The sequence below is a fragment of the Dama dama genome, chromosome 8 (assembly GCF_033118175.1).
Source record: "Dama dama isolate Ldn47 chromosome 8, ASM3311817v1, whole genome shotgun sequence".
Lineage (NCBI taxonomy): Eukaryota > Metazoa > Chordata > Mammalia > Artiodactyla > Cervidae > Dama > Dama dama.
Genome location: NC_083688.1, coordinates 597,885 through 610,258, shown reverse-complemented (window position 1 = coordinate 610,258; position 12,374 = coordinate 597,885). Strand labels below are relative to the sequence as shown.

The 12,374-nt window shown below is 60.6% G+C and overlaps 1 protein-coding gene across 1 annotated transcript in view; it reads right to left on the bottom strand.

Annotated features, from left to right (window-relative positions):
- CROCC (ciliary rootlet coiled-coil, rootletin) overlaps positions 1 to 12,374 on the bottom strand; it is a 43,833-nt gene that overhangs the window by 15,109 nt on the left and 16,350 nt on the right. The window contains exons 15-26 of the mRNA XM_061148012.1: positions 12,097 to 12,241; positions 11,329 to 11,475; positions 10,761 to 10,991; positions 9,844 to 10,037; positions 9,466 to 9,593; positions 8,368 to 8,537; positions 6,354 to 6,533; positions 5,517 to 5,651; positions 4,888 to 5,031; positions 3,749 to 3,987; positions 3,156 to 3,315; positions 1,140 to 1,307 (exon numbers count right to left, since the gene is read on the bottom strand). Coding sequence (XP_061003995.1) covers positions 1,140 to 1,307; positions 3,156 to 3,315; positions 3,749 to 3,987; positions 4,888 to 5,031; positions 5,517 to 5,651; positions 6,354 to 6,533; positions 8,368 to 8,537; positions 9,466 to 9,593; positions 9,844 to 10,037; positions 10,761 to 10,991; positions 11,329 to 11,475; positions 12,097 to 12,241 — 2,041 coding nt within the window. The remainder of the gene's footprint in view (positions 1 to 1,139; positions 1,308 to 3,155; positions 3,316 to 3,748; positions 3,988 to 4,887; positions 5,032 to 5,516; positions 5,652 to 6,353; positions 6,534 to 8,367; positions 8,538 to 9,465; positions 9,594 to 9,843; positions 10,038 to 10,760; positions 10,992 to 11,328; positions 11,476 to 12,096; positions 12,242 to 12,374) is intronic.

Below are 12,374 nucleotides of genomic sequence, written 5' to 3'. Positions count from 1 at the left end.
AAGCCGGAGATGCCTGAACGTCGTGGGTATATGGAAGGAAACGGTTAGCGTTTGTTTTCTCTCTTCCTTCTCTGTATGTGCCTTGCAGTGTACACCGTTTACTAGTAATAAACTAGCAGCTAAGGTCTACGCAGATAGGACTTACTAGTGCCAGGCACTAAGTACTCCCCCCCCCCACCTAGAAAATCAAGTCTAATTACCACTATGAATCATCTCCATTTTACAGATGAGGAAACTGAGACACAGGGCAGTTATGTACCTTGCTCAAAGCCACAGTGCTAGAAAACCGAGAGCTAGGATTCAAAGTCAGCCACCCTGGCTCCGGAGCCTTTTCTCTTAACCGCTAGACCAGTGCCTCTCAGTGCACGGAATTTACCAACACATCACACAATGACAGGAGGTGCTGAAAAAACTCTCCACCAGCCATGTGCATGAGGACACACACGACACATGCCTCTGGGTCAGAGAATGAGTCAACCTCTCACTCACTGCCCTTACTTTCACTGAAACACCTCCTGGATGCCAAGACCTGCGCCAGGGCCTGGTGTACACCCCCGGCTGTGCCAGCCCCTATCCTGTAATTGCTCTGAAGCACAGAGAGGTTGAGTGACTTAATCAAGGTCACACAGTAGACTCGGTGCCAGAAAAGAGTGGAAAGAGTGTCGGCTTTGGAGTCAGACAGACCTGGGTGGCTCTGTGACCTTGGGTAAGTTCCCTTGACCTCTCTGAGCCTCGGTATCTGGTTCTCTCTAAACTGGGGCTAATTGTACCTACCTCATGAGGCTGCTGGGAGAATCAAACAAGTTTCTGTCTACAAAGCTCTCCCCACCCCTGCTACCCAATTCTTGCAGTTATTATTCTTATTATTATACTTGGGGAAGAATCCCAAGGAGTGGGGATCAGGGACCAGTCCTAAAGCGTGATCTCTCAGAATGACTCCAGCAGGGACTTCCCTGGTGGTCCAGTATTAAGACTCTGTTTCCACTGTAGGGGGCATGGTTCAATCCCTGGTGGAGGAACTAAGATCCCACATGCTAAGCAGTGTGGGCAAAAAAAAGATTCCACTATCGGAGTCCGCCGCTCCTTCTGACTGCCCCGAGGGTCCTCCCGTCCAGGCCGCCTGCCCACCGCCTGGTTACCTCCTGCCGCAGGGCCTCCAGGCTGGCCTCACCCCGCAGCAACTTCTGCCGCAGACCCAGGGCCTCCCGTCTGCCCTCCTTCTCTGCCCGCTCGCCCAGCGCCAGGCGGCCCTGCAGCTCCAGCAGCTCTCGGCCCAGTCTGGCGTTCTCATTGTCCAGCATCTTCATCTGGGAGAAAGAATGGGCACAGGCAGGACGGAGGACCCTTCTCAGCACCCGCGCTCCCTTCGAGCCCAGGGTGCCCGTGAGGGCCACAAGCTCCAGCGGCAGTCCTCCAGCTCTGCCCCGGTACCTGCCCGGCCCAAACCTGGCAGAGGGGACTCGGGACCCCCTGCTCTGGAGACCACGGCCGCGCGTGCTCAGTGTCGGACCCTCTGCAGCCCTGTGGACTGCAGCCCACCAGGCTCCTCTGTCCATGGGATTCTCTGGGCGAGAACACTGGAGCGGGCTGCCATTTTCTCCTCCAGTGGATCTTCCCCACCCAGGATGGAACCCACATCTCTCACACCTCTTGCATTGGCAGGCGGATTCTTTAGCACTGAGTCACCTAGGGAGCCTAGGGATACATACACTGAACACAACCCTAATCCACTGGAAGCCCATGCCTGATAACTGCAGCCAGGCCAGGCACCTGGGCACCAGTGAGCTCAGCATACCACCTAATCACAGCTACCTACCACGGAGAGTGGGGGTAGGGAGTGCTGAGCCCCTCGGAGTTCTGCAGGGCAGGGACTCTAGGTCATCTTTCACCTCCACAATGATGCCTAACTTTTATGGAGCATCTACCACAAGTCCAGCCCTGTTCTAAGTACTTTGGTCATGTGAACTCATTAATACAGGATAGGTACTAACATTATCCCTCTTTAAAGACAAGAAAATGAAAACTCAGAGAGGTGAAGTGACTTGCCCAAAGTCACACAGCCCACAAGCAGCACACTGGGATATGATCTCAGACAAGTAGAATCAAACGGATGTTTCTAGCCCCCTATTTCCCCAGGAGCAGGTGGGGATGAGGCCTACATACCCTGAAGCACTGTAGCAGGGAACTTGAAAACGTGCTATGGCACACAAAACCCCAGCAACAGCCTGGCACACAGATGTGAGTTCCCTTCAGAGATTCGTGTTTTCCCAGGACTTCAGCCTAACAGGAGGGGGCCTGGGTAGAGGGGCGCATTGGTGGAAGGTGGGCGGGATCTGTTATTCAGGCTGTAGTATCTCTGGGGGAGGCAGAGCCTGGGTGCCAAAGAGGGCTGTTTCCTGTCCTGCTGGCCAGTGCCCAGCATACAGCGGGCACTTGTTAAGTGCTTGCTGCTGTTGGTGGCCTTGGAGGTCATCTAGGTCAGTGCTCTGCAAGCTGCAGACCAAGATTCCACACGCCAAATTCCACTAGTCACCTGTTTCTGTAACGGTTTGAGCTAGAGATGGTCTGTATGTTTTTAAGTAGTTAAAAATGACTCATTTTTATATGGTTGAAAGAAAAGCAAAAGAAAAATATTTCTGACACATGAAAAGTATATAAAATTAAAATTTAAATGTCCACAGGCAAAGTTTTAATGGAACACACTCCACTCATGTAGGTACCATCCAGGCCAGCCTTCTCCCTGTGATGGCAGAGTAGAGTAGTCGTGACAGAGACAGGCCCAGGAACCTGGAGATATTTACTATTGGGCGCTTTACAAGAAAGGGTTTGCCAGCTCCTGACCTAGTTCATGGGATCTGCACCTCCGGTTGTTCACAGATCCCTTTGAGAACTGGCTAGGAGCCCGGGACCCAATCTTTGGAGATATGTGAACAAATGTGTACACAAACGTACACACACACACACACACACGCACACAGTTTCAGGGTTTGAGGACTCCTCGAAGACCATCCATTAATGCCAAGGACAGGTAACAGGCCTTGTTACAGTTCAAGCCCTTGGTTTTAAATACACGAGGGCCTCGGCTCCAGGAAGGGGGTGCAGTGGACTCGGGGCGCACAGCACGTGCCAGCAGGGGGACGGGGGGAGGGGAGTACCTGCCGCCGGAGCTCCTGCAGCTCCCGCCGCGCCTCCAGCCGCGAGCGCTCCACCTCCTGCAGCCCGGCCCGCAGCTCCCCGGCCTCCTTGCCCACAGCCACCCGGGCCTCCTCCAAGAGCACCAGCTTCTGCTCCTTGTCCTCGTTGGCAAGCTTCAGGCTGGAGGGGGCAGAGGGCAGAGGTGGCCTGAGGTCCTGGGGAGGGCACCCTGAGTGACCCCATATAGCAGCCCTTCTGCCTGGTTTCTGAAGGGGCTCTGGGAGCCTCCTGCCTACAGGTGCCCAGTGCCGCCTGCCACACGGTCCTCCCCTGGGCCGGGCCCTCCAGGGACGGGGAGCAGGCCCTCGTCGGGGAGAGGTGGACCAACAACGCACACTGGTCTCCAGGGCGATGCCGGCAGGTGGGGCCAGGGTCTGGACGCCCGCCCACTGGCCACCACCACGTCCCTTCCTGCAGGGAAGGAAAATCACCTCAAATGAATCAAGTCTGAGCTTGGTCCGAGGACAGGGACACCCCACCTGTACGATTCCCCCAAAACCCTGGGGGTGGAGTTAGTCCCAGGGATGAGGTTGAGGACGCAGCCGCGGCCCACCTGACCCGCTCGCTCTCCGCTGCCTTCAGGGCCGCGCGCAGCTCCTCGTTGGAGCGCCGCAGGGCCTCACGCTCCCTGGCGCCCTCACTCAGGCTGCGCCGCAGCTCACTCGCCTCCTGGCGCTGGGCCTCGCGGCCGTCCTGGCCCTCCCGCACCTTTCGCTGTGCCTCCAGCAACTCCCGCCGCAGCCCGCCGCGTGCCTCCTCCAGCAGGCGCAGCTGGGTCCGGAGCTCTTCTGCCTGTGAGGACAGCGGGTGTCCACAGCTGGGGGCTAGGCCCCCATGGGCTGGGTGGGAGCCCGCCCATCCCTGTTTCCCTGGGCACAGGGCGCCGGCCCCATCCCTCTGCTGCAATTGGGCCTGCAGGTGAGCAGGTTATGATCTGGGGCAAAGCATGCTGGAGTCAAGGGTGCTCTGGCCTGAAAGAATCATCAATCGGGGCTTCCCTGGTGGCTCAGATGGTGAAGAGTCTGCCTGCAATGCGGGAGACCCGGGTTTGATCCCTGTGTCAGGAAGAGCCCCTGGAAAGCACAACGGCTACCCACTCCAGTATTCTTGCCTGGAGAATTCCATGGACAGAGGAGCCTGGTGGTCTATAGTCCCTGGGGCTGTAAAGTCAGACACAACTGAGCAACTAATACTACTACTACCTAATCATCAATCAAGAGTGCCCTGCGGGACCTCTGTGGTGGTCCAGTGGCTAAGACTCCCCACTTCCCCTGCAGAGGGCACGGGTGTGATCCCCGGTTGGAGAAGTTGCCACATCATTCAACACAGCCCCCCAAAAAGATCAACCATCCTATAGATCAACCTTAACACGTTATTGACCAAAGATGTATTAATACAACTTTTGTTACCTGAATAAATTGACCAAAGACGTTTCAATATTCACTTACAAATTGCTGGCCACAGGCATTAGTTTCTGCAAAAATCCCTGGTCAATAATGAGTTAAGAAGGCGGGGACCCCACCAACCTTTCTGAGAGAGCTCAAGCTCCACATATACACAGCAGGCTGTTAATAAATGTTTGCTGCTTCCCGGTCTGCCTTTGTTCCCTTACTCTCAAGGGCACCTTCTGGGGCCCTCAGCGGCCTCATTTGTGCTGCGGCGGAGGGGTGAGCAGACGGGCGGGAGGCTCACCTCGCGCAGGGAGGACTCCCGCTGGCGGCCCAGGTCCCCGGCCTGCTCCCGCAGCCTCTTCACCTCCTGGGCGTGGGCCGCGGAGGCCTCCTCCAGCTGGGCCCGCAGGTCCCGCAGCTCGGACGTCAGAGCATTCACGGTGCTCTAGGACCGACGGCTCCTCAGACTTGGCGCTGTGGTGTCCGCCCCGGCCCTGCCTCCGCCAGCCCGCCCCTGACTGCAGCTGGGGTCCACTGTCGGCTCCCAGGGCAGCCCCGCACACCGGCCCGTCAGGCCGTCTGTGATCTCCTGACACCCGGCAGGTACTCTGCACGCAGCTCATCCCCCTCAGACTAGGGGTTCACAGGGCCCAGCTGTGCCCTTTCCCTCCAGTGGGGACCCCCAAGGAAGGGTGACGCCTCCCGCACAGCCTGGAAGCTGCCACAGGGCACAGTCACGCCTCCAAGCCCCGGACCCACCCCGCCGGGGGCCACACCTCCGCTCCACCCCAGCCCCGACCTCCGCCAATACCCCGCCCCCCTCCCCGGGCCCCGCCTCCTTGCCCTGCCCCCACCTCGCCCGGTCCTCTGCCCACCCCCGGGCCACGCCCCCACCCCGCACCCCCCTCCCCCGCCTGGCCCCCGGCCTACCCGGCCCTGTTCCTGGCGGCTCTGGGCGTCCCGCTTCTGTCGCTCCATCTCCAGGGAGACGGCAGCGAGGCTGTGCTGCGTCCCCATCAGCTTCTCGGACAACGCCGTCTTCTCGGACTCCTTCAGGGACAGGGCCTGGGGAGAGGCGGGAGCAAAGGGCTCAGGGCCCTGGGAGGTCCTGCGCGGATGCTCGGGCCTTCCCCCACCCTGCCCTGGGAACGGTTCCCCGGGGGGCGTGGGGCCTGACCGGGCCACCGCAGGTGGAGCCAGGGCCACGGCGCAGCCCCAGGAAAGAGCTGACAGCACTAACAACCTGTACACGGACACAACTTGGAGATCGCACATCCTGAAGGGCCTTTCATTAGTCCCATTTTACAGATGAGGCTACTGAGGCTCAAAGACGTAAAGTGACCTGCCCCGGGTGACACGGCGGGTGTGAAGAGATGGATGCAGCCTGCCCTGTCTCCATTACGTTACAGGAAGGTCAGGAGTTAGTTCTTTCTGAGGAGGGTCAGCTGCCGCACACAGGCTCTGTGGGGACTGCTTGGAGGCGGTCACAGGGATGCCATGCCTGGCCCAGGGTGGAGGAGGGGTGGGCGCAGGGGGTCAGGTTTTCAGGAACACTCATGGTGTCAAGACTGCGGTGGCCACTCGGTAAGCTCCCGCCGTGTGCCAGACCTGCCCGCTGGACATGGGGGTCTCGGTGATGCCTCACAAACACCCCTTGAGTTCCCACTGTGTGGTGAGGAAACCGAGGCCTGGGAAAGGACTCCTGGCCGCAAGCCTGGGCGGCAAGTGGGTCCAGCCCCCAGGGGGCGGCCGCCGGAGCCCACGCACCTGCTGCTTCTCAGTCTCGGCCAAGAGCAGGCCCTCGTCGCGCTCCTGCTGCAGGGCGGCCATCTCCTCACTCAGCTCTTCCTTCTCGGCCTCCAGCCGGGCCAGCAGCTCCTCCCGCTCCCGCTGCAGCTGACCCTGCAGGCGAGCCCGCTCCGCGCCCAGCTCCTGCCACGCCGCCTCCTGAGGGCCGGACCCAGGTGTGCGTGAGCCACGCGGCCTGGCGGGCAGCCGCTCTCCACGCCCGGGGGGCGGCCAGGCCGCGGGGCGGGTGGGGTGGCTGAGAGGAAGGGCTGTGCCGGGGACATGCCGGGCTGTGCAAGCCCCAAGGAGCAGTGGCTAGCGGGCTGGGAGGATGGGGGCTGAGTGGAGCAGGGGCAGAGAATGTTTCCTAAAGGAAATGAGCAGCAGTCAGTCACGTAGAGAAAAAAGAAAAAGGATCCTGGGCCAGAGTACAGCCCCAGAGACAGCTCGGAGGAAGGAGGAAGACGAACAGGGAAACCGTGATATTTACGGTCCCTGGAGCTTGAATTACAAGGTGGACAGGGAGAAGGCCAGGGCCAGAGCCACAGGCAGCAGTCAGGCCAGACCACACCAGACCAGTGGGCGTTAGGGAGGAGTGATCTGATTCCTAGGGACAGCAGAGGTCTCAAGCCAGGGTGATAAGGGGCAATCTGAATTTTAGAACACTGGGTTGTTGTGGGCTTCCCTGGTGGCGCTAGTAGTAAAGAACCAATGTGCCAATGCAGGAGATGTAAGAGACTCGGGTTCGATCCTTGGGTCAGGAAGATTCCCTGGAGGAGGGCATGGCAACCCACCCTAGTCTTCTTGCCTGGAGAATCCATGGACAGAGGAGCCTGGCAGGATATAGTCCATGGGGTTGCAAAGAATCGGACACAACTGAAGTGGTTTAGCACGGACACACGCAGAGTGTGGAAGAAGGCCTGGGGCTAGGGGTCTGGGCCAGTTGTGAGGACTGAGGAGGCCTGGGTCTGAGAGCTGCAGATCTGCTGACATTAAGAGGCTGAGTCTGGGGGTGCAGGGGGAGGGAGGGTGGGCATGGAGTCTGGCCACCAGGACTGGGTGGGTGAGACCCACAGGCAGAGCCCCCCCCGGGGCCTGAGGGGGACGCCTGGCCCCGCACTCGTCCTAACAGCTGTGAAGACTGCCTGCCTAAAACGCGGTGCCACCCCTGCTGGGAAGGGGGGCTCCATCCACCCAAATCCAAGAAGATGGGGTGCATGGGCCGCTGGTGGAGGGGGCCACAGCCTGAACCCTCTGTTAGAGGCAGCCCAGTCCAAGACGGGTGACACAGGGCCCTGCCCAGAGGCCCGCCTGGGAGTGTTTCAGCACAGTGACCACAACAGCACCCATAAAGCACCTGCTCTGTGTGAAGCCCTTCATGTAGTTCAGCTGGCCAAAAAGTTCGTTCAGGTGTGCCACACCAGCCCGAGCAAGTTTTTTGGCCAGCCTCAGACTATCACCATCCCCCATGGTTACGATGAGGATGTGAAGGCAGAGACCTTTGGTAACAGAAGCAGCAGGTGGCCAAGATCAGGTCTAAGCCTGGGCAATACAGCTCCAGAGCCAGTGTTCTTAGATACTTCTGTTCTGTTCTTTCAGTGACCTGGGCCCTCACTTTCCTATGTACTCTGGTCCCCAGAATTTACTTTCAAATGCAAATAGCACTTCTTCGCAAATTAAAGTGCTTTCCTGCTATACATTAGATCAGCATTTTCCAAACATGTCTGTGGACCTCCTGCCTTGGATCACCAGGGCTAGAACAGATTGGGGCCTGGGAATCTGCATGGTTGATAAGAAGGGGCCCCTGATGGATCCTCCCAGCTGCCCCCAGGGCTTCTGAAACACAGTTGAAGTTCCATTTCACAGATTTGGAGACTGAGGCAGAGTGAGAAGGCTGACTTGCCTGAGGTCACAGAGGAGCTAAAGCCAGTGGTTCAGAGCCACCCCTCCCCACCCAGCCCGCCCCAGCCCGCCCCAAGCCAGCGGCCCGAACCTTCTCTCGCTGGAGTCGCTGTAGGTCCTCCTCGTGGGCTGCCCGCTGCTCCCGCAGAGAGGCCTGGGCCTCCCGCTCAGCCTGCAGCAGCTTCTGGGCCGTCAGTTCCTTGTCCAGAGCAGCCTTCTCCTCTGTGGCTGCCATCTGCTGCCGCAGGCCCGCCAGCTCCCCTGTACAGGAGAGATGGGATGGAGTCAGGTTTGGAGGGGAACTCCCCAGTGGGCCAGCAGACTCGGGCCAGGGGAGCCACGGGGGCAAAGTTCCAGAGGGGAAAGCGTCCCTCTGGTATCAAGGCTGAGTTCCCTTAGAGAACCTCCTTGCCCTCTCTAGGCCGCAGTTTCCCCGTCGGCTGCTGCATGGGCCCAGTGGCCATGCTGACCTGGAATGGCATCAAAACGGGGAGGACACAAACATACGCAACCCCCGTCACCGAGTGCTTACTCTGGCAGGCACCTGGCGGGCACATCACAGCTTCACATCACAACTAGGCGGCTTACCCCCGACTCCCAGATGAGGATAGGGAGGCTCAGAGGAGACAGGTGACCTCCCAAGGCAGCGCAGCTTTCCGTAAGACGCCACCTTTAATGACTGACTGCCATACTATCCTTGGGGGACTATCAGCACTAATGAAAATGACCGTGATGAGGGTGCACCCCACTCTGGACAATCTAAAAACCATCTTGGGGGCTGGAGGTCCGCCAGGGTCTGTCGGCATTTCCCTTCTTGAGGTGCTCAGTAAGTGTTTGTTGAGCGAGAAAAAACCCCGAGTTCAGAGACTGGGGGCAGTGAAAGTCATCGTGAAAGCAGCCGACGGCGGCTCCACAGAGAGTTCAGGGCTCCCTGAGGGTCCTGGTGACGATAAACAGCAGGCGTCATGCCGAGGCCACGCTTCCCTCACCTCGTCTTGGTGAAGTCTCATGAGGTGGGGCTCCTCATTCCTAACTGTCAGATGAGGAGCCCGCAGCCCAGAGAGAGGAGGGGCTGGGAGCCAGGTCAGCCGAAGCCAAGGAACCCAACTTCAGGAGAGCCCAGAACTCCACGGGATACAGTCTGGGTTAGAGCCTGCTGTTGCCCGTCCCTTGCCCCAGGCCTGCCTACCGGTCAGGGCCTCCTTGGCCAGCAGCAGGGCCCGCCCGTCTGCCTCCAGCTGCTCCCGCCGGGACTCGAGCTGCGCCAGCTGCCTCTGCACCTCAAACAGGCTGCTCTCCAGGGCTTCCTTCTCCAAGCTGCAGCACACGCAATACCTGAGGCCTGAGCCCCCTGGGCCCCAGCAGATTCCAGGGCGTGGCCAGGCAGGGCCAGGTGCCAGCCTACCTGCCCAGCCAGGTCCACGCTCCCCGGGGAAGCCTGAGCCCTGGCTCCTAAGTAACTGCCCCTGTGAGCCAATTCGTGGGTGGGGCTGGTCAGCGGGCAACCCTGGCCGATCCCCCCCAGGGTGGGTACCCCCAGCGGACCGGGCAGAGCCCGAGGCCTTACCGCAGGCGTGCGGCCTCCTCCAACAGGGCCCGGCCTTCACGTTCAGCAGCCGCCAGCTGCACCGCCAGGCTGGCCCGCTCCTTGGCCAGCGCCTCCTTCTCCCGGGTCGCCTGCTCCAGCACCTCCGTCTGCCGCTGTGTCTCCTGTCGCGCCTGCTCCAGCTGCTGCTCCCGCTCACTCAGCTGCCGGGAGAGCTGGCCCCCACCAGGTGCAGTGAGCGCCACCCCTGGGGTCTCCCCTGCTCATCCTGAAGTATCCCAGCCCTGGGCCTGACCCAGCCCCAGCCTGGCAGGCAGGAGACCAGGCTCAAGCCCAGGGGGTCTACCCTGATGAGCTGTGTTTATTTGGGCAAATCACAGCCTTCTCTGGATCTGCAGTGCACACCGCATGCAAACCTGAGAGTCCTCACTCAGTTTGGGCAGTAATCAAACCCTTGCTTGTTGTACCCGCAAAATGTCCAGAGGTGAATACATAGAACAGATCAAAGGAGAGCTGCCTTGCAGGCCTCAAGAGAGGGAACTGGGACCCTGGCTCCCTGCACCTCGTGGTCTGTTTGCTAGCGACCCCTCCCAGGAAGCCAGGCCCTCTGGGACAGATACCCTAAGGTTCCTCACAGCTGTGGTTTCCCAGCACATCTAAGATTCCAGTTCTGAACTTCTCTACCAATTATTGTATCTTTACTAAATGGTGACTCATTTCTCCAAGTGTTTACATGGTGCACTCTTCAGAACAACCCTCTAGGATAAGAACTATCATCCCTGTGTTGCAGATGGGGCCACCGGGGCATGGGGGCTTTGGGGAGCTTGCCCCAGGTCCCAGCTTGCAGAGGCAGGGCTGGATTTCAGCTGGGAATCAGGCTCCAGCGCCTGTGACTTCCGGTGTCTAGAAGCCCTCCAGCGCCGCGCCCCCCCACCCACCTGGGCGAGCTGCTCCTGCAGCCGGCAGCGCTCACGGTGCAGCTCGGGGAGCTGGCGCTCCAGCGCCTCCCGCGCCTGCTCCACCGCCTGCAGGGAGCCCTCCAGGCCCTGCCGCTCCACCTCCTGCTCCAGCCGCTCCTGCTGCATCCGCTCCTGCTCCTCCCAAGACGCAGCAGCCGCCTGTTCCACCTGCCGCTGCCGGCCCAGCAAGACTGCCTTCTCCTCCTCCAGCTGCGGGTCAGGTGGGGTTGAGAGCAGGGGCAAGCCCAGCCCTCATCCCGGGAGGGGGCCCACCCATCAATCACCCCCACCGGCGGGGAGGGGAGGTTCCCGAGGGCCAAGTGCAGGGCCAGAGGCCATCAGACCACTGGGGAGGAGATGCAGGGCCTGCAGACCTTCTTTTCCGCCAGACCACGAGAGAGGAGACAGATGGAGTCAAGAGACAGAACAAGACAGAGGGATGGAGGTGTCCAAGGAGAGGTGGGCTGGGCCTGGGGATGCCTCCGTGGGGTCTCTGAGGAGCGGGGGTCGGGGGCGAGGCAGGAGGGCCCGCCGGACCACGACGTACCTGGGCGACGAGGCGGTTCAGAGCCAGCTTGTCCTGCGCCAGACCCTCATTCAGGGCGCTCAGCTTGGACAAGGCGTCCCGCAGAGAGGCCTCCTCCGCCCTCAGCTTGGTCATGGACAGCTCGAGTGCCACGCGGCCGGCCTCTGCCTGCAGGGTTGGGACCAGTGGCCAGACAGTCAGGCACAGAGATGGGGGAAGAGACTCGAGGGACATGGAGATGCAGAAGGATGAGGAGAAAGGCAGAGAGATGGGTGGGGGAGTGGAGGGGGAGACAAGGCCTTCAGACAGGGCAGGGACCTGAGGAGAGAGACACAACACGAGCCGGAAAGAATCCCTGCAGACGGTCTGCTGCCCACGCAGAGCTGCGCAAGGGCCGACGAAGCTGGCTCCTGCCACGGGGCACGCCCGAGGTCAGAGGGTACCAGAGTGGCATCGCGGGTGGGCCTGCTCAGGGCCTAGACCACAGGGAGCGGGGCACGCAGCAACCAAGAACTGTGCCCCCGGCCCTCACAGACCCCAGGACCTGTGCCCAGAGGTGGGGCTGGACGCCCTGAGCCACAGGCCCTGCCCCAGAAGCATCTAGAAAAGCAGAGGTATGACCAGGCCTGGAGGGCAGTTCACTTATGGCCGGGATCAGAGGTCCATTTATGGTCCAGGTCAGAGGTCAGCCTGAGTCCAGGAGGAGGGGGTCAGTCTGTGGCCAGAGGGAGGAGGCCTGGGGCCCAGGGCAGAGGGGTGCTTGTGGCAGGGTGGCAAATGGGGACCCACCTTGGCCAGCGCCTCGGCCACCTCGGCCTTCTCAGCCTGCAGCATGTCCCGCTGCAGCGTGGCATTGCTCAGCGCCTCCCGCACCTCCACCAGCTCCTTCGCCAGCCCTGAACGAATCCCGTCCAGCTGCTCTAGCTGTCTGTGGCTGTGGGACAGAGGGCAGGGGGGTGCCCCAGGTCACTCCCCTCAGCCTCCCACAGCCAGGCATGCTGGAGCAGCGAGGGCCAGGCCCAAGGCAGGAGCCTCACCCACAGGGCAGCCAAGCCCACAGTGGCTCT